Source organism: Choristoneura fumiferana, chromosome 23 (genome assembly GCF_025370935.1).
Source record: "Choristoneura fumiferana chromosome 23, NRCan_CFum_1, whole genome shotgun sequence".
Taxonomy (NCBI): domain Eukaryota; kingdom Metazoa; phylum Arthropoda; class Insecta; order Lepidoptera; family Tortricidae; genus Choristoneura; species Choristoneura fumiferana.
Genome location: NC_133494.1, coordinates 16248269 through 16268969, shown reverse-complemented (window position 1 = coordinate 16268969; position 20701 = coordinate 16248269). Strand labels below are relative to the sequence as shown.

General features: G+C 36.4%; 1 protein-coding gene across 1 annotated transcript in view; it reads left to right on the top strand.

The window, feature by feature from the left end:
• The window catches only part of LOC141440825 (uncharacterized), a 972542-nt gene extending 955609 nt beyond the window's left edge, over positions 1-16933 (top strand). Inside the window, exons 4-10 of the mRNA XM_074105386.1 lie at positions 1890-2092; positions 3770-3942; positions 8394-8560; positions 9139-9731; positions 9929-11465; positions 12258-12366; positions 13779-16933. Coding sequence (XP_073961487.1) covers positions 1890-2092; positions 3770-3942; positions 8394-8560; positions 9139-9731; positions 9929-11465; positions 12258-12366; positions 13779-13905 — 2909 coding nt within the window. The 3' untranslated portion in view covers positions 13906-16933. The remainder of the gene's footprint in view (positions 1-1889; positions 2093-3769; positions 3943-8393; positions 8561-9138; positions 9732-9928; positions 11466-12257; positions 12367-13778) is intronic.
• The last annotated feature ends 3768 nt before the right edge of the window (positions 16934-20701 follow it).

Genomic DNA, 20701 nt, shown 5'->3' with positions numbered 1-20701 from the left:
GCTTCTGCATTTAATCTTATGTTGGAATGTTGGCGAGATTTTAAGTTATATTCGTACGTGTGTGACTGCTCGCTCGAGGTTTAATTAAATCAAGTTTAAAACTAACTATAACTGCTGGTAATTTCTGCCTCTGTCTTCAACGGAACCGGTTTAAAGCCAATCGTAAATTGGACGTTGCTGAATAAGCATTCTCTTTCTTAAAGCTGCGTTGCCTAGAGAGAGGTGTGAGGATTTGTTTCGAGAAATGTGTTATTCATGAACCAATAGAAATGTTTCATTTAGCTATTCTCGCACAGCACATCTCTGGTGGAAACAGCTGAGCAAAGCGAGGCGTGGTAAATGAAGCGTTTCTATTGGTTTACGAAAATACATCCTCGCACATCTCTGGTGGCAATGGAGCCTAAGGACCCAATAAATAAAAAATAAATAAAAAGATATTTACTGCCACATAAAAAAATACAATGAACATAACAGAAACACAACAAATTAAACATAAATTTAGAACTACACAATGTACTTTATAAAACACAAATTGTTCATTGAATAAAGAATTTTAATTATTTATCTTGAAATCATATCCAAAATACCACAAATAAACTAACTAACACTTGATAAAAAATTAAATGCACTAAAACTAAAATAATTTCTAAAAATGCCCCCTGCGGTATGGCACTGAAGATGCTGGCAGCATTTCCTTATCCAAAATATCAAAACTGTTTTTGTAATCAATTTGTAACTTCATTTTCTTTCATTTCTTCTATTGATTGCGTGTAACTCATTAACCAATCAATCCACTGCTACACTGTATTCCCTTCTTTTCCCCCCATTTTGTCAGCAGCTTGACCTCAGTAAAATATCGGTTAGCAGCTCGTGTAACGAAGGGCAGACACCCAATTACCACTGGCTCCATTTGATTCGATTAGTCCTACAGGAAAACGACGCTGTGGCATTCGGGGCACGGCAAGGTATTCAGAATAAATACAATTATTATTGTTATTAGACTAGACACAACAATTAGATATGTGTGAAATTAATTGCATCGTCAGATATACATTTCTCAGAATTCTTACCTCAAATTATGTGGCAACTTATTTTTTTTTTTAATAATTAAGATGAGAAAATTAATCACTCCCATTTTTTGCACAGACGCCATTTTTAACCCCCGACGCAGAAATAGAGGTGTTATAAGTTTGACCGCTATGTGTGTCTGCGTATCTGTGTGTCTGTCTGTCTGTCTGTGGCACCATAGCTCTTAAACGGGTGGACCGATTTGAATGCGGTTTTTTTTATTTGAAAGCAGGTTTTATAGCAGTGGTTCTTAACCGGTGGTCCGCGGATCACTGGTGGTCCCTGGAAGAATTCGAAGTGGTCCGCGAAGCCATAAACAACGAATTGACAAAACGAAGCGCCAGTCAAGTAGCGGTCGCAATCGGTCATTCATTTACAATTTTACTTTTGCCGTAAGTATATTACCTTCAAACAGTTGGTGGTCCATGGCAAGACAGAAATTTTGTCAAGTGGTCCCTCCTGACTAAAAAGTTAAGAACCGCTGTTTTAAAGAAAAGGTTCTTCGACATGTTTTATTAAAATCGGTTCAGCCGTTTTAGAAATATTGAACTTTGAAATGACAATGTCGGGGGTTTTCCAACTTTTTTTGGTTAGGTTATGAAATATTATGTACCTTATGTAATTTCGGTAGTTTTGAGGAACACTTAATGGATTAAATGACACAAGCACACACAAGCAAAGAACTTAGTGCAAAGAAGAACAATTGTGTTTTTTTTAATAAAGATTCTCCTCTACTCTTCTTAGGAAATGACAATGATAAGATAGAAAATGACAAGTCATACTAATTCCACAGTTGTAAATCAGTTTTTCTTCTTCCCCAGATTGTCTCCACCTGCAACTCTACCGCGACCCCAAGGACCGCTTCAAGAAGGGCCAGACGAAGGCCTCGCTGTCTCTGCAGCAGTTCCTCGGCTTCGAGTCAGGATTCACGCTGGACAAGGAGTCAAATACCATCGCCATCATATGCCAGGATGTCATCGTGGTGCTGGCGTTTGAAACCAGGGAAAGGCTGATTGCTTGGCAGGTGAGAATATAAACGTTCTTATTGCACCGGTTCTTTCACAGGTTAACCAGAAGTAGGGGGGTCTTGTACCTTATGCTTAATGGTTACTTGACCTGAAATATAAATTTCAGTTTTTTTTTTTTATTTATTACGGTGGAAGCAGTCTACACTTCCACTGAACGTAGATAATAGTTAGTGTTTAGTTTTGTAACTAAGGGACCCCATATATTCCTGTATTATTATATTTTTTTTTTTATTTAATTGTATACTGTAGTTTTTAAGTATTTTATTTGTTATTATTTTATGTTGAAAAAATGACTTTCTGCCAAGTTTCTTGCGGCGCATTCTTCTTGGCAATGATGGTATTTCCGAAAGCGCTGGTAGTTTAAAAAATGACGTGTAAAAGTGCCCATTGCGGCCTATTTACTGAATAAATGATTTGAAATTTGAAATTTGAAAATTATGTTGTCAGAATACCTAAACTTCGCACTAAGCGTTTTCTTTCATCGTTTACCATTCGGACCGCTGAGGAGTGGAATGCCCTGCCTAATTCTGTTACCTGATCGCTAACAATCTGACTATCTTCAAATCTAGAGTGAATGGCATTCATTTGGCAAGCGTGCTTCATCTTAGTTCACACCACCGTTCTTAGTTTACCATCAGGCGTGATTGTTGTGATTATACGGATAAATGGCTGTTGCCCGGGACTCCATCCACATAAAACTCCTTTATCGCTATCCCGAAAGAACAATGTAATTTTCCGGGATGAAAACTATCCTATGCCCTTCTCTGAGACTCAAGCTACGTGTATACTGAATTTCATCTAAATCGGTTCAGCGGTTTAAATGTGAACAGGGGGCCTACCACGCTCTCTTAATACGATTCAGTTTATGCTCTAAACTGAACTGCATCGCTATTTCGTACCACGACGTTACTTTTGCGATTCAGTTCAAGCACGGTTCAGCGACAGCGATACAGACATTTTCATTCACTCACTTCAAGCGGTTTTCGTACCATGACGCATAACTTGAGTGGGAATTGAATCGCTTCAGTGACAAATTTAGCGATTCAGTATAAGTTACTCATTCTGTCAATTCTTTTGGATTTTTAAGTGTTTTACTTGGAATATTTTAAAATTTCAAGAACTTTTAAACCTTTTTTCAAGTTTTATAACTTTTCATAGGTCTCACGACATTGTACTTCTTAACTCCTCATTGATAAAACTAATTTTTCAGTTAGAAAAGAGACTCGTGGATTAGTGACAGCGTAAACAGTTTATTTGTAATCAACACAACGGTTGCGAAGAACATGGAATGACATAGAGTTATGGTTTTCCAAAATAAAGAGGTTTTAGTATACAATATTTGGTTTGCATATAGCGGCATCCCTTTCGCGACTTAGCGATTCAGTTTCGTACCAGAGACAATATCGGTCTTTTATTCACTTGTAAACCATTGAGACTCAGCTCTGAGAAATAAACGTCGTGGTACCAATTTCGATGATTCAGTTTAGGTGCCTAAATTGAACTGCTCTGCGTTTGGATCGTTTATGAAAATATCATGGTAGGCCCCCAGGTAACAAACAAACACACAGTTGGAAGTGGGATACGGTTGGTGAATATTAATAGAGTCCCGTACGACAGTCTTTACGAAAGAAACCTTGGAAGACACGGGATCATTGACACACTAACATTTTCAGGTAAAAGTCGGCGGCCAGCTGGGTTCTTCCAAGGAGTGGCTGGTGATGATTGCCGGAGGGTCCCGGAAGCTGGCCGCCGGGCCGGCGCGACTCCATCTGCAGGGTCGGAGGTTCGCGTTGACCAGCGGAGTGCCCCCCCGCCTGCTTGGACTGTGGGAGCTGGCGCATTTGAGGTAAGCTTATTCATGGGTATCATTTACAGGCTCGTCAGAAGCCGTGGTGGCCTAGTGGTTTGAGCCTCTCAAGCTTTTTATAACTCTGTTGTATTTAAAGATAGCTTAAAAATTGTTTTTCTGTTCGATAACATGCATTGTCAAGGTTTTCATAATGAACAAAAAATTTACAAATACCGTATTCGGGTTTGAGTATGATCTCGCTGAAAAGAAGGTAGGTAGCAACCAAAAATAAAATCCAAATCCAAAAGTTATGTAAGTTTATGTAAATAAAACTAGAAGTATGCTACATTTATACCTATTATAAAGGTTGTAAAATTAAGTTTTATCTCATTACCGTCGTTCCTCATTTAGCTTCACCTCAGTTTCATTTTTAGCACAAAATGTTGTTACAAAATAAATCTGTACAAAATTTTGCAAAAGCTTCATAATTAAACAGACTGCGCTTAATCTCATAACGAGAAACCAACTTTTGATGCCCCGAGCTGCTGAACCAAACGCAATAAACTGAACTAAAACCATATGAGTTAGCTTAGCGCAGAATTTGTCACAAAGTAACATTTCCGCCAGTAAAACTTACAGCTGCTGGCGTAGCGTACTTTATTATGTGGCTACGGCTATCTCTACCTCACCCCAGTCGAAATTATAAGTCCATCTTGCTCGTACACATGCAGTTTTAAACTCATATGCAGTCCGTTCAAACTGTAAAAGCATTTGGTCGTTTAGATTATAAATTGTTTTATGCAAATGCGTCGAGATAAACATTTTCAAATGGAAATTTTATTTTCTATGACATGTGATACAAGCATAATATGCATAACAATAGCGGCTGCGATTTGTGGACTTAATTTGGTTTTTAAATGAGAAAGAGTTATGAAGGTTAAAATAGGGTTTACGGGTAACAGTAGCGTTTTTGGACACGTAAAAAATTAGACCTTTTGTATGAGATAATATAAGTTTGATGCTGTGACAGGAAAAAACCAACGTTTTTTTGTGTTGTCTGTAATTTGCGAAAAAAATAATGTAAAATATTTCTATTCCTTCTATTCTATTCTTTAAAATTGCACTGCAGTAAAACATAACCTTACAAAACCCCTCAAGTAATTGATCCATCTGTTATTTTTACACCCCGTATGCTCAAGACGCGCCGGCCCCCTTTACGGCTACGGGTACGGTTTTACTGCCGTATATCTGAGCAGATGGGATACGTTTGCTTTTAGTTTCGCTTTTATAGCTTCGCGGCCACTGGTTGGGTGACTTCAAATTAAGTGGAGTATATAGATTAAGTGGGCACAATGAAAAAAGGGATTCGGAAAAAACACAACTGGCTCTAAAGAATAGCAATCTCAAAGACGGCATGTAATCGATTCTGCTCTCAATTCGGAACGAACTAAGTTCAGATTTTTAGTTACTTAATTAATACCTTGTATACCTATGTTACATAATCGTCATCATCATCATTATCATCATCCCAGCCTATATACGTCCCACTGCTGGGCACAGGCCTCCTCTCTGAACAAGAGGGCTTGGGCCATAGTTCCCACGCGGGCCCAGTGCGGATTGGGAACTTCACACGCACCATTGAATTGCTTCGCAGGTTTGTGCAGGTTTCCTCACGATGTTTTCCTTCACCGCAAAGCTCGTGGAAAATTTCAAATGTAATTCCGCACATGAATTTCGAAAAACTCAGAGGTGCGAGCCGGGGTTTGAACTCACGACCCTCTGTTTGAGAGGCGATAGGTCAAACCACTAGGCCACCACGGCTTACATAATCGTAGTGACGAGAAATAAAGAGGACTTTACTCAGCAGTGGGTAAACGTGGGCTGATTTGATTGATACTGTACTAACCTCTTGTGTCCGTTGATTCGACGCTGGCAGCATAGTTCCATTTTTGAATAATAATATGGAACGGACGCAAGGGTGTTAAACAGAAGACTTGTATCCGAGCTGCCAAGGTAGAAAGTTGATTTGAAATACATACGAAAATATCCTAAAGAAGTGCATTTAATTTAAATAGGGAAATATTAGTATAGTGGACCGACCGTCCACTACAATACCTATGTCACGATTTTTAAGTTGTGCCCTGTTTTGTAAAAAAATATTTTGAACTGTCATACAAAACGTCAGATATCCATAAGTGCTTGTTATCCTACTAATATTATAAATGTGAAAGTTTGTGAGTGAGTGAGTATGTTTGTTACTTCTTCACGCTAAAACGGCTGGACGGATTTGGATGAAATTTGGCAAAAAATTAGTTTAAAACCTGGATTAAAACATAAAATACTTTTTATCCCGATATTGTCACGGGATAGGGATAAAATCTCTAAATAACAACCGCTGGGATTAGAGTTATGAAATTTGATATATAGGTAGCTGGATGTCTCGAATAACACATAGGCCACTTTTTATCCCGATATTCCCACGGGATAGGGACAAAATCTCGAACTAATAACCGCTGGGCTTAGAGTCATGAGACTGGGTGTTTTAATTTAACGTCAATAAAAACTACGATGTAATTTTAGGGAATTCCCACGAGAATTAAACAAAATCTGCTGTATCTAATGATTTACGCGTGCGAAGCTAATTTGTCTTGTACTTCGATATTGCCACTTAAGTAGGTCTTAAGTGGGTGGGTGGGTGTAAAGACCGATTCAAAAATACAGTCAATTAGTAAAATTTTATTCGAACTCTATATTGTCGTGATTATGTACACCCATGCCAAATTCCAGCTTTTCAGCTTTTTAGAACTTTGAAAGATATTGCAGCATCTTTTGTTTTTCTCTATGATATTAACCCCCTACGTGTTATATCGGAACTATTTACCCTTCCTGCCCAATACCTTATTTACGGGTTGACCCAAATCCTGGTCACTAGCCAGCGGGCCTAATCGAGACGTGCCAATTACGCACGTCACCGGCTGCTCACGAAATAAGGAAAAGGAAAATGCGACATTATTTCTCGTTTGATTAACAATGGGGGTATTATAGTGTGATTTACTGTCTCAGAATATTGGTTAGATTTGAAAGCAGAATCAGTAGATTCATCATCATCATCTCAGCCGCAGGACGTCCACTGTTGGACATAGACCTCCCCCATAGACCTCCAGTTGCTTCGGTTGGCAGCGGCCTGCATCCACCGTGAACCCGCGGCTTTAACCAGGTCTTCCGTCCATCTCGTCGTCCATCAGTAGATTAGATTAAAATAAGTTTTATTAAAAAAAAAAGGGAATGTGGGTGCTTGTGGTTGGATAATACTTTGTAGAAATTTTTCAATATTTTTTACTAATATCGATAAATATGTTTCGAAACATTTAGTCGATTTTAACAGTGCACTATGGTACGTAACGTTAGTGAAAGTTTTTTTGTCATTAACGTTTCGGTATGTATTATAAAAAGGTGCTCAGGGTTAATTTGTTGTGAAAAATAAAGACAATACCAATGATAAATCTAGCGTGATCAACATTCTTACAACTTGCCCTTCCGCTGTGCTAATAAATAAACATGAGATAGTACTAAAATGACGTTTAACTGAACAGTCAAAACGCTCGAAGTCCACTCAATGAGGGCTATCACGTATGAGTTCGCCGCTAGAGGCGCTAGTGTAGCGAGAGGTCTCCGAAATGTCACATTTCACTATTTTTGGGTGAGCTACGCGAGTTTATTTACCGGGTGTGGCCTGTAATACGAGCAAATAATTAAAACATAGATCATACTCGTTACACTAAACAACATTAGTTCAGCGACTTTTAAAAATAATGGAGTCTTTAGATTTTCCTTTTTCACACAAATTAAATACTGCAATCATATACGCCATCTTAGAACACAACTGACGTCGCCTGTCAAGCTACAAACATCAACCATTTTGCTTTACATTGCTTTTTCGAATGAACTTTAAAGTGTAATAAAAATTAAAAAAGTAATAATTTTTAAAATTCGCTGAATTAATGTTGTTCATTTTGACGAGTATGATCTATGTTTTAATTCTTTGCTCATATTACAGGCCACACCCGTTATAATAATAAGAATATTTTTGTGAAAATTTTCCAATACCTGAAAATAATCATGGCAAATATGCGTTACGGAGCAATGAATTTCTGTGTTTTGAGACCATTTTGTCTTTTGGAACCTTTGTCCTTCCTTTTTTTCCGAATATAACGGGAATACGCAACATTGTGGCATGCTTGATATTTTTATGCTACGGTTTTACGGTAATAAATATGATTTAAATGTAAATTTTGTTTTCACGCCCGTAATAACAAACTAACCACTATACTTCAGGCAGGACCTCTGGCTACAGTGGCGCCAACTGGTACTCATCATATCAGCCGTAGGACGTCCACTGTTAAACACTAGTCGCCCCCATACTGAATTGATACCTACCACTGAAATTGCTACAATTAATATTAATGAATCTCAAACAATTGTGATCAACATTTTTTTTTATTTGTCAGACGCTACGGCGTGGTGGAAGGCCGCTTCTGCTTTGAGGGTGGATCCCACTGCGGCAAAGGCGAGGGTTTGCACGTCCTCATCACAGACCAAGCTCAAGACATTGCTGATGGGTTCGATACAGCCGCTCACCCCAACCCCAGGGCACCGGCGTCAAGGAAAAGCGGAGGTATTGAATAAATAAACAAAATGAATGTTTAAAAGTTGAAATTGAAAAAATTTAGGACACAAAATTTTAAAATTGTGTGTATTTTGATGAAACAAAGAATGCCAGACAGGCGATATGGCAGACAGTCATTCTTCGTAGCATTCATCCCTAAGTCTAAAAGGGTTAAAAATTTAAGCTCCTTTAGACGCCAGTTCAATTTTTAGAAGGAGGGTTCAATCGTTTTAAAAAAGCAAAAAAAAATGTGTATCCCTCGTTAAATTTAATTTAAGCAGATAAGTTTTTTTCTGCGAATTTGTATTTTTTTGTGATAAAGAAACAAATTTTATTCGCGACTTCAGTCAAATGTTTGATTGATAAAGGTTTGTTTATGTCATTGAGTAAGCTCGGTACGTCAACATAGCCAAGTTAAAAATCAAGTGCTATTTTATTGAGGTTTGCTGGTCATAACAATGAAACTAGCTGAAGGCTAAAGCTACTGTTTGGAGTTGAACAAATTTTATAGAAAGCAATAAAATATGAGTGCTCGAATTCTTATAGGTACTGTCAGTAAAATATTAACGACTTCGTTTTATTCCCAGGAGCAGACAGGAATCGTCCCGATACCCGTCTGTCTGACTTCAACCCGGGCGATCAATCAATACCAGATACCGGCTTATACGAGGAAAATTTCTTTGGAGAAGATTGTGGTGGAATCTCACCTTTCTGGCCCTCAGATGAAAGAAGAGGATTCGACGAACACGATTGTAAAGGATGTGAAGAACCAGGAAGCAGACCACCATGGAGCGGAGCTGACCATGTCACTTTAGAACGATGCAGCAATTGCGTTACCAAACTTGGCACAATCACTCGATCTTCAACTGTCGCGTTAACTCCTGGAACACATTTCAATCCAGCTTGGACAATGGACCCAGTTCCAGAAAGCAGCTCCGATAATTCTTCAAATAGCACAGAATATTTGACACCTAGAGCAATTAAAAAGAGTTTAGAAGCCAGTCAGTGCGACTGGGCACCGCAGAGACCACCAAAACCTGCTCGACTTGACGAAAAGAAACCACCAGCACCTTTACCAGTTTGCGCATGTTCTAATGACAGGCATTATGCTACAAATGCCACTAATCCTAAAGTAGGACCTTACGAAAATTACGATGTTCCTAAAGCCACTCATGTAGAGGTAAGTATCTGTATACCTACCATATTTATTAATTTCGTAAACAAAATAAAAGAATCAAATTAATCCAATTTTTTGTTTCTCCGAGACCTATGAAGCTATTTTAAGCTTTTAAAACCAACTTCAGTAACAGTCCGTGACAGATTAATTAGCTTATTTCAATTAAACTTATTAAAATTGAAAATTTACTTTTGTTACAGGTCGAGAGTACTAATATATACTACGATACACCAAAAAGAATAAAACAAGCACTAACTGAAGATTTATTTCAAGTAACAAAAAAATCCGCACCCGGTAACTTAGTATTAAAGAAAAATTGTGGATGCATTTTAAAATTTGGATCCAAAAAGAAACCAGTAATTGTTGAGTGTGAAGAAAATATACAGCCTGTTGAGTGTCCGTGTCAGAAAGTTACAAACTGGGCAAATAATCTAATAAGTCTACCTTACTGTAAAAGAAATGCGAGCTACGATAAAGTAAATACAGAAGTTCTGACCAGTCAAAAATCCGAAGATATGGCTTTATATGCTACTGTTGATGTAACTCGTAAAACAAATAGACAAAGTTCTATAAATGAAAAAGAGAGTTTGCATGACTGCAATGAGCCATCTTTTATAAACTACGAAAACCTCGAACCAAAAGGTGACAATGAATTCGAAGATCCGTATGCAAACTATGAAAATCTAGAGTTTGCTTTGTCACTGGAATACTATGAAAATGCCAAAGATCTATTAAAGAAAGCTGGAGTCACCCAAAAAGAATTAGACGCGCTAAGTGCTAATGTTGACTTTGCTGAAATTGCTCTACCCACAAAACCGAAAAATTGTTCCAAATGCGGTCACTCTGCTAAACACCAGGCTATGAAGAAGAATAAAAGTGACGAATATTTGCTAATGGAACCTGCAAAAGAAACGAAACGAGATTTATGTCGAACAACAGGCCCTAATCCTGGCTACACTCCTATGTCACCTAACCCTAACTGGTCTCAAAGTCTAAGGCATCCATTACAAAAGCTTCACAAAGTAGATATTGAAAAATGCCATAGTATACCAACACTTAACGGTAGTGCAAGCCGCGCACAAAGTTTCGACGTCTCTACATCAAGTAATAACAATAAAGAGGCAATCCAAAAACGGTCTAGTTCAGTAGACTCAGCTAGACTACTAGAAGATTTAAAAGAATTTGATAGTAGCATTGGAAGCCATGCTACGTCATCGTCTTTAGAGACTCTAAGAAATTTAGCAATCGAAAATAGAAGAACGTCTTCACCATGCGATAATGAAAGAGATTGCTGCGACCATGATTGCTGTAAATCATCTGATTCAGAAAACAAGACATCAGAAGGCAGTTGCTCGAAAGATATGCCTCATCTGCGGAACAAACACATGGATAATGCTCAAATAAAGAGGTCATCAAGTGTTCCTTGCAAATCAGGAGGCAATAGGGACTCTTCGAGCTCGAATGATTCAGGCGTGTCAAGTTGCTCAATGAAGCAGGGTCCCGAATTTAATGATTTTGAAATGCCACTTACGTCAGGTCATTCGCGGTATCAATACATGGCACAGAGAAAGATGAGAGGCAACACCACTGGCTGCATTCATTCTTCGCTGCCCAGGAAGTCGAAGTCCTCGGACCTCTTGAAGGATATGAACATGCAGATACACAAAACAAATGTGCAGGCCAAGTCGTCGTCTGCTGAGGCTGAAGTGCCTGTTCTTCCACCGAAACAATTCAAAGGTATTTAGATAATATTTTGTAACTTTGATGCAAAATTAAGATTTAAGGTTTATATCAGAGGATTTATTGTCTAACATACTTGTATAGTAGGAATTATTTGAGTTGTACCGATCTCGTTAACAGTCAACCTTTCGAATAAAGCCATTGTATTCTATTATGCCCTCGATTATGCAATCCTCAGTTTAAAATGAACCCAAATATAAGATAAAATAACTCATTGAAAAGCGACTTTATTATTTACAATAGAGAGTTCATTTTAAATAAAACTTTGTTGGCAGATAATATTTTTCAAAATTGAATGAGTCGTAGACAAGCAGCCTCATGGAAAAGTACTATCTACGAACGTGTATTTATTTTAAAATGCACTTTCTGCTCTAGACAATAAAGTCATTATTTTAATTAAATATTTTATTTTATATTTCCGTTCATATTAAACTGAGGATTATACGGTTGAGGGCACAATAGAATACAATGGCTTTGTTCGAAAGGTTGGTTGTTAACGAGATCGGGACACCTCAAATAATACCTACTATAATCACAACCGTTTTCACCGTTTCTTTCTGTTACACGGTACAAGACGAGAGTAAAAAGAGATGGAGAATGCGCTTGAAAACGTCAGCGCGTTAGAGAATGCGGTCATTTTATTTCAATGTGATTTACTTTTTTAGCTGTCTCATTCTGTTCATTACTTTTAATTGCAGATATATATTAAAATAACGTTTTTTTTTCTATTACTTGTCATGTCTGCTTTGTTATTTGGATTGAAAATTTTCAAATATCTTTTATTTGTAGGAGTGATGGACACACACAGTACATCGAGTGGAACTTCAGATATGTCTGACTACATTGAGACACTTTCATTGACTTCATCTCACTCCTCATCTGACAACCCTAACATTAGGTAAGAAAACAATATCTAGTTTTTTTTTATGTCAAACGCTGCAAACGAGCGCGCAATCACCTGATGGTAAGTGATTACCATGGACACCTACAGCATTATAAGGACTGTGGGTCTAAAAGGGGTGACTAGAGTGGGGAGGAGGATGGGAAGGGGGGAAGGGAGTTGGTTCTCCAGATCTCCCACTCACCGTACGAAACACAGTAATTAAACTACTATTTCATGCCGGTATTCTGTGGGAGTGTGGTACTAACCCGGTCGAGCCGGCCCATTCGTACTGCACCCAGCAAGTGGTTACAGTAAGGCTCTACTACATAATAAATATATAATAATAATGTTAATAATGTTCTAGTTAGTGCTGTATATGAAAGATCAAAACTAGTTGGACCGTCCACACAATACGAGAACTTGTATGCTAGTTTCACAATATTCATTATCATCATCATCATGTCAGCCGAAAGACGTCCACTGCTGGACATAGGCCTTCCCCAACGCTCTCCACTCAGACCGGTCTTGTGCTTTCCGCATCCACCGCGATCCCGCGATCCCGCGGTATTTGTTTTTTTAATCAACTGAATTCATGGTCCCTCAGTGGTCAGCAATGCTCGCATGCAAGTTCTTGTATCGTATATATAGGGCTTTACTTTATTTACTATTTCTATTGATTCACTAAAATAATTATAATTAACATAGTTCAGAGCTAACTTAACTCTCGTAAGACATATTGGTAAACTTGAAAAATCAAGCGCGTTTGACGCATCAATTTTGTATCAGATAATCTAATTACCAAACATGCGCTTGCCGCTGCGTTCACCGACCCTTTTTGGTATCCTGCCGTGTCACCTAGTAACATAGTTTTAGTGCTAGTTCTAGTCTTAGTTTTAGGTGGTACTTTTTGGAGCCAAAATAAACTTTTCTTTCTTTCTTTCTTTCTTTCACCGCGTAAGACGTTTGGTAATTAGATTATCTGATGCCAAATTGATGTGCGTCAAACGCATTGCGTTTAACGCAGCGTTTATCGCATTAACCAACCGAGCGCTTGATTTTTCAAGTTTACCAATATGTCTTACGAGAGTTAAGTTGGCTATGAACTATGTTATAATTATTTTAGTGAATCAATAGAAATAGTGAATAAAGTAAAGCCCTATTTAGACGATACAAGAACTTGCATGCGAGCATTGCTGACTATTGTGGGACAATGAATTCAGTTGATCAAACAAATACCGCAATGTAGATCGCGGGATCGCGGTGGATGCGGAAAGCACAAGACCGGTCTGAGTGGAGAGCGTTGGTGGAGGCCTATGTCCAGCCGGACGTCTTTCGGCTGACATGATGATGATGATGAATGTAGTGAAACTAGCATACAAGTTCTCGCATTGTGTAATTTGGGTTTAACAAATGACGACTCTCCCCAGGATGGCAAGACAACCGACGATGACGCTGCGGCCGAGATCTGGCAAGGAGTACCATAACCTGGACCCTATCATCACCTCCATGTACAAAAGTGGGAAGGAACTCTCAAACTACACCAATCTACCTTAGAAATAGTCAACTTAGAATTGTTACCATAGGAAAAGAGATTATTCTAACTAAGTTTAGACAGTTTTTACTTGAAACAGAATTTTTTGCTTAGGTATTTTTTTTTCGAACAGACTTGTTGTTAAGCCTTTAATTGGCTCTTCTTAGCTCACGAGTTAGACGTAATGCTGTGTTTAAATTGAAAAAAAAAGACACATTTTTACAATATAATTACAAAATGGATACAAAAAGGGAAACAGCTCAGCACAAAGTTACCATGAGCTTTACAGTGAAGGAAAACATCGCGAGGAAACCTACACACTTCTGAGAGGAGTTCTGTGCTCAGCAGGCCTTGACGATGATGACGACGAACCTTTTCTAAGCAACCAATGTTCATTGCTTAAGCTGGAGAAAATTAGTAACCAACAACTATTAAAAATTAAAATTAGGCAAAAAGAAATTCGATGATTTAAATTGCTCCACCGTTTGACATTGTTTATTACAATAACGTTAGATAATACTCATTCGACGTTTTCTGTTAATCGATCAAACAAAAGATACAAAGAACAATGTTTTCATTATAAGAAATAATAATACTATATCGAGCTGAGAGATAAAAGGTAGTTACCTACTAAACTAGGTTGTGTTAACGTTTTTTTTTTTTAATGAAGTAGGTACTTAATTTTTTAAAGTTAGCTGTGTAACATTTATTTGCTAGATATTAAATCAGTAATTTTGATTTGCTTATTGAACGGACAAGACTGATTTTGTATTAAACATTTACTTATATTGTTCTCAGTTTTAGTCTCACCAAGCGTATCTAGTCAAAGATTGTACGATATTATAATTATGTACTTAAGTATATCATAGATGGTTGTATAGCTGTAAAAATGGGGTATTAATATAAACAACGATTTACTACACTAACAGTAGCGGTAGATGTAAAAATACATTTTATACGACATTTTTCTTACAGTATGATATTGACATAATTATCCTTGTAAATTGCATCCTTCTCAATGTAGCAAGTTAATATTACGAATAGAAATGATATACTCAGTTGTATCATTAATTATGGAAATATAATAGTTAATAATTATAAGAAATATTTATCAAGTATGTGGAGAAATACAGTGACACCAAATGTAAGAATCTTTTTACACGGTCTTTAAGCATCAGAAATAATACAAAAAACTTAACCAAGTTAAATCGTTCAAGTAAAGTCGATGAAACGAAATCACGTAACAGAGTGGATGTGCTATTAGTGTCATGTTGACATCCCATACATTTGGGTGTTTAATATGTATTTAACTATGCATCTATCCATACATATAATTATATTTATCCGTTGCTTAGTACCCATAACACAAGCTTTGCTAAGCTTTAGACGGTACTTTGGGACTAGGTCAATTGGTGTGAATTGTCTCGTGATATTTATTTATTTGTCAACGAAATCATAGCAAAATTAATTATGAAAAGGTTTCACCCTGGTACCTATGTGATTCAGTATCCCCAACTGACTCTAAATCTATCTTTTATTTGTCTTCTGAATTGCATATAGAAATATGCACCAGTTTATAAAAAAGCAACGTGTTGTCATAAACGTGTTCTCATAAATATTTTTTGTTTAAACAGGTATATTTGTAATAATTAAAAATATCAATAGTTTAAGTAACAATGCTTTTGTGCTGCCTTTACACATTTTTAAATTATTTTATTAAGTATAACGATATCTGATTTAGCTTTAATAAAAAAAAACTATGAGTGTCAACAGTTTAATCTGAAATATTAAAGACCGTGATAAAGACGTAGTTATTCATACTTTCAAACTAAGAAAAAAAATATTTTTCTTTTTTTTCAACTAAGCCAAGGTGTTAATTTATTAAGTGTTAAAGCTGGCCACACACGCTAGATTATAACCGATGGTCATGCCTGCACAGTTCATTTGTTTGTACAGGCATAACTGAATATGTGCATGACATGACTCCTTGCCTGCGCAAGCAAAATTTGAAATACGCGAATTGATATTTTTTGGTTATAGTTATAACCTAGCTGTGTGGCCGGCTTTACGAGTAACCGATTGTTATTTTATTTTGTTACAATTCACAAAGCATTTATTATTGGAGTTGACTTTTATCTTCATACAAAGTTTTTTGCCATTTTTTTTAAGTGTAAGTAGGTACGAGTGGAATCGGGACTATCCAAGTGCTTTTAAATGTGTGAAAATGACCCTATTGTCAATTGCAATTGACAATAGTGTTACTCGTATAATTGTGTAGACGTCAATACTCATTACAAAAATTTGATATGTTACAACTGAAAGTAAATTATACAAAAAACACCGTGCATATGCAAAGTACAAAACTTAATCAAAATGGTTCATTTGGCGCTCATAATTATTATGTCGTAGTCAAAAAAAATGAAATGATTGAAAAATAAACATCACAACAATGCGCTGCAAGAAACTTAGCTAAAACTTTTTTTTCTAAATCAGTTTACAATTTCTATATCGCTGCCACAAATTTAACATAAATTACATTGTCATTAAATAAATGACAAAAGAAAAATAGTGGACAAAATATTAGTAAGTATAGTCAAAATACCACAAACGGGACTTATCACGCTAACACACACGAGTAAAAGGGTCAAGGCGTAAGGGGGTAAAGGACGGGAGTAAAAGGGGGTGTAAGGGTGTGTGTTAGCGTGATAAGTCCCGTTTGTGGTATTTTGACTATGTTAGAAAATCACGAAAGTTTAAAACATTATAAAATATTAGTATTATGCACAAATGAAGAATGATAAATGAATTCTCATAATCGATGCGATTTTTTCCTGTCATGTTATTATTGATAGAGAATAACATCTGGGGATCTCCAGTAATAAGTGCTTTGTACAATTAACTTACTTTTAAATCAGGCAGGGGACTTGATTGTGCAATATTATACACATAGCAATATACTAAATGGATTCTTTACCTAGTTACTTTTTGTAGACACTCGCTAGTCTGTTTATATCAAACTGGTAATGTATCCTCTATGTATACCTACTTATACATAATAAATAAATACTTATAGTGATTTGTATACTGGCATTTTTACTTTCTAATTCATTCATCATCATCATCAGTCCAACCTATCCATACTAATATTATAAATGCGAAAGTATGTATGTGTTTTTGTATGTTTGTCCGTCTTTCACGTCGAAACGGAGCGAAGGATCGACGTGATTTTTGCCATAGAGATAGTTTATGGGCCCGAGAGTGACATAGGCATAAAAAGTATTTTATCCCGGAAAAATGCACAGTTCCCGAGGGAACAGCGCGCAATAACCGAATTCCTCGCGGGCGATGCCGCGGGATAAAGCTAGTACGAGTATAAAGCAAAGACCACGATGTAGTTTTCAAGAATTCCTACGGGCAATTAGTAAAATCCTGGAATTTCAATTGAAGTAATGAGTGTAATGATTTCTATGTTTGAATAAAGTAAAGACTATCCCACAAATATTACAAAAGCGAAAGTTTGTAATTCTGTTTGTTTCTTATTTCATCACGTCTACAAGTACACCGCTGAACCGATTTAGATTAAATTCGGTATACAGATAGTTTGTGTCCCAGGGAAGGGCATATTATACAACAGTTTTTATCCCGAAAAATGGCATAGTTCCTGATGGATAACGAAAGCTGAATGCTACGCGGACGGAGTCGTAGGTAGTGTTCTATAAAAACACCAACATGAAAACTCCCTTTCATTCATTTACATTTTTTAGAATTTTTTACTCTTTACAGAAACTATTGTTTCCTCCCGGGTAGTTACAAAACCGTTACTCCTTTACATTAACTTATTGTCCGGAATTACGGGAAGGAGCTTAAAATTAGTATTTTATGACCCGTTTGTTCGTCGGCTTATTTTCAATTAGTAGTTGCCACGAATTACCCTCTTCTCGTTAAACTAATCCTGCGCCGACTTCAATCTTTTGTTTTCACAGCTACCTGTGTTGTTATCCTCAAACTGCACGTGTTGTTTTCGTAATCCTTTCTTCTTAATACGTATTTAAGTTATTAACAAACCTTTTAGACAGATATCTTTTTGGTAGATAGGATTTACCTATAGTCTTTTGTTTTTATATTGATTTTAAATGAAAACGCTTAAAATCAAACTTCCTGGCGTGAGTGAATCGTCGTTTTCATTCCTAGATTAATTTGGTGCATCTGATCATGGCGAAGGTTAAAAGTAGGCTGACGTTTTTCTCAATTACGTTTGTATGTGAGTACATTTAGATTCACAAGAGCTGGTACGAATGAATTCAATGAGTGAATGAAAGTATGTGTGTGTTACAGTACGATTATTTCTACTTTGACACTCGGGGCGTCTCGGTTTAAATCGTAAAGTTAGATTACAAACAAATTACGACAAATTAATATTTGTTCTCTTTTTTTACTATCAATCATTTTACCTTGTCTAGTATACAAAGCCGGATTAGACGTTATATACTGAGCGGCAAAAATCTGGCCCTCAAATGTATGCAGAATCAGATTCAAATTCAAATTCAAATGATTTATTCAGTAAATAGGCCGCAATGGGCACTTTTACACGTCATTTTTTTAAACTACCAGCGCTTTCGGAAAGACCATCATTGCCAAGAAGAATGCGCCGCAAGAAACTTGGCAGAAAGTCATTTTTTCATAAAAATATAATTACAAAATAAAATACTTAAAAACTATATTATACAATTAAAGAAAAAAAATACAACAAAATAATAATAAAAGAAATACAGGGATGTATGGGGTCCCTTAGTTACAATACTAAACACTAACTATATCTAAACTATATCTACGTTCAGTGGAAGTGTAGAATGCTTCCACAGTCAGTAATTTTGTATGAAGGGTGGGCCAAATTTTGTGCCGCTGTGTATATATAATCTTGATTTTAACCACTGTAGAATTGCCGAGTGTCAAAGTGGAGATAATCGTAATGTGAAAATGGCATGCATCTGTCATCTTAATACAGTGTGGAGAAATAAATCGGGCCCTGGAGGACCTTAAATCCTTAAGTTGGCTCATTTTACTTAAAGAAGACATTCCTTTATTTTTAAAACGAAACAAAATTGCATTCAAAGATTTTCTAAAACTCGCTTGCCTCGCCCGGGACTCGAACCAACTAAAATTAAAAAAAAGCAAACACTTTTTTTTTATTATACGAATCGATAGGATTATTATTCAGGACAAAATTTATCTAACAAACATCTTAATAATAAAAATGATCGTATTATCGATTTGTGACACTTAAATTATTTAACTAATAAATTGTTCGAAATGAACAGTAAGTACTAGGTTATGTTCATTAAAGAACTTGTGTACTAAATAGGCGACAGACGAGAGTTTAATTTTAGTTGGTTTGAGTCTTGGGCGAGGCAGCGAGTTCTAGAAAATTTTTTTTTTAGTTTTATTTATTTAATTCTAATAAACTAAATTGGTATCGAACTGTTACAGTTGGCGATGAAACGCTCAGTACATTTAATGAATCATTACAAAACAGTTCACAGCTAAAAACCATGCACAAAGAAGGTTGTCTCTCTTTAGGAAGTTTACTAAACTTATGAACCAACGTTAAACAGTATTTAATTTCCCGGTACGGTCTTTACCTTAAAAATAAAAGAATGTCTCCTTTAAGTAAAATGAGCCAACTTAAGTATTTAATTCCCTCCAGGGCCAGATTTATTTTTCCATACTGTATATAAAAATGAATTCCTATTTCCCTTGGTCACGGCATCACGCGTGAACGGCTGGACCGATTTCGCTAATTCTTTTTTTGTTGTGTGTGTCAGAAGGTTCTTATAAAAGAAGATTTAGAAAATTAAAAAAAAACTACACCGGGGGCGTAGCCGCGGGCACCAGCTAGTTTTCCTATAAGAATGTCTGAGTGGTATTACTTTCGTTCAATCGTCATCATCATCATCTCAGCCTTTACACGTCCCACTGGTTACAGACCCAAACCAAAGCTGCAGGCTGAAAGAAGTGCTCAAGAGGCTCATAGTGCGGGCTTGGACTAAAGTTCTCAAGTGGGCCCATTGCGGATTGGGAACTTCACACAGCATTTAATTGTTTTTCAGGTTTATGCAGCTAACTAAATGCTTTTGTCAAGGAATCAAAGAGCCCTCTCCACCACCATCTCCATCTCTGCACCAAACTCTATGATATGTAAATCCTATCCTACTAATCCTACTTTCCTACTTCTATATTTATATTATAAAAGTTTCTGTGTGTGTGTGTGTGTGTGTGTGTGTGTGTGTGTGTGTGTGTGTGTGTATGTTTTTAACTCCTTCACGCTAAAATCAAATCAAAACAAAATAATTTATTTTCGGATAACTGAGTAGATCCAAGTATTGTTAGTGTATACAATATTCTTATGAGACTCTGGTAGTAAGCAAATAAGATATATTATTATTAGGTACATTAAATCGAATTACATTAATTTCCATGACATTCATGTACACGGCCTAATTAATTAACTTCTGTTTCATTTCAAATTAACACATCACATCCAATTAAATTAAACTGTCTATTTATGTCAAACCAAATAAATTCAAATTAATTAAATCAAAGTCACATTTCATTACATTATAAATTACATATTAATAATTATTAATAACAGAACGTTTATTTCAGGATCTGGTCCCATGAATCATGTCAGTTACATTCTTTAACATTACTCATCTAATTGAAATATTGTAATAGAATTGCAATTGCTAAAACAGACGGATTTTAATAAAATTTGGTACGTACATATCTGGACGTCTGAATAACACATAGGCTACTTTTATT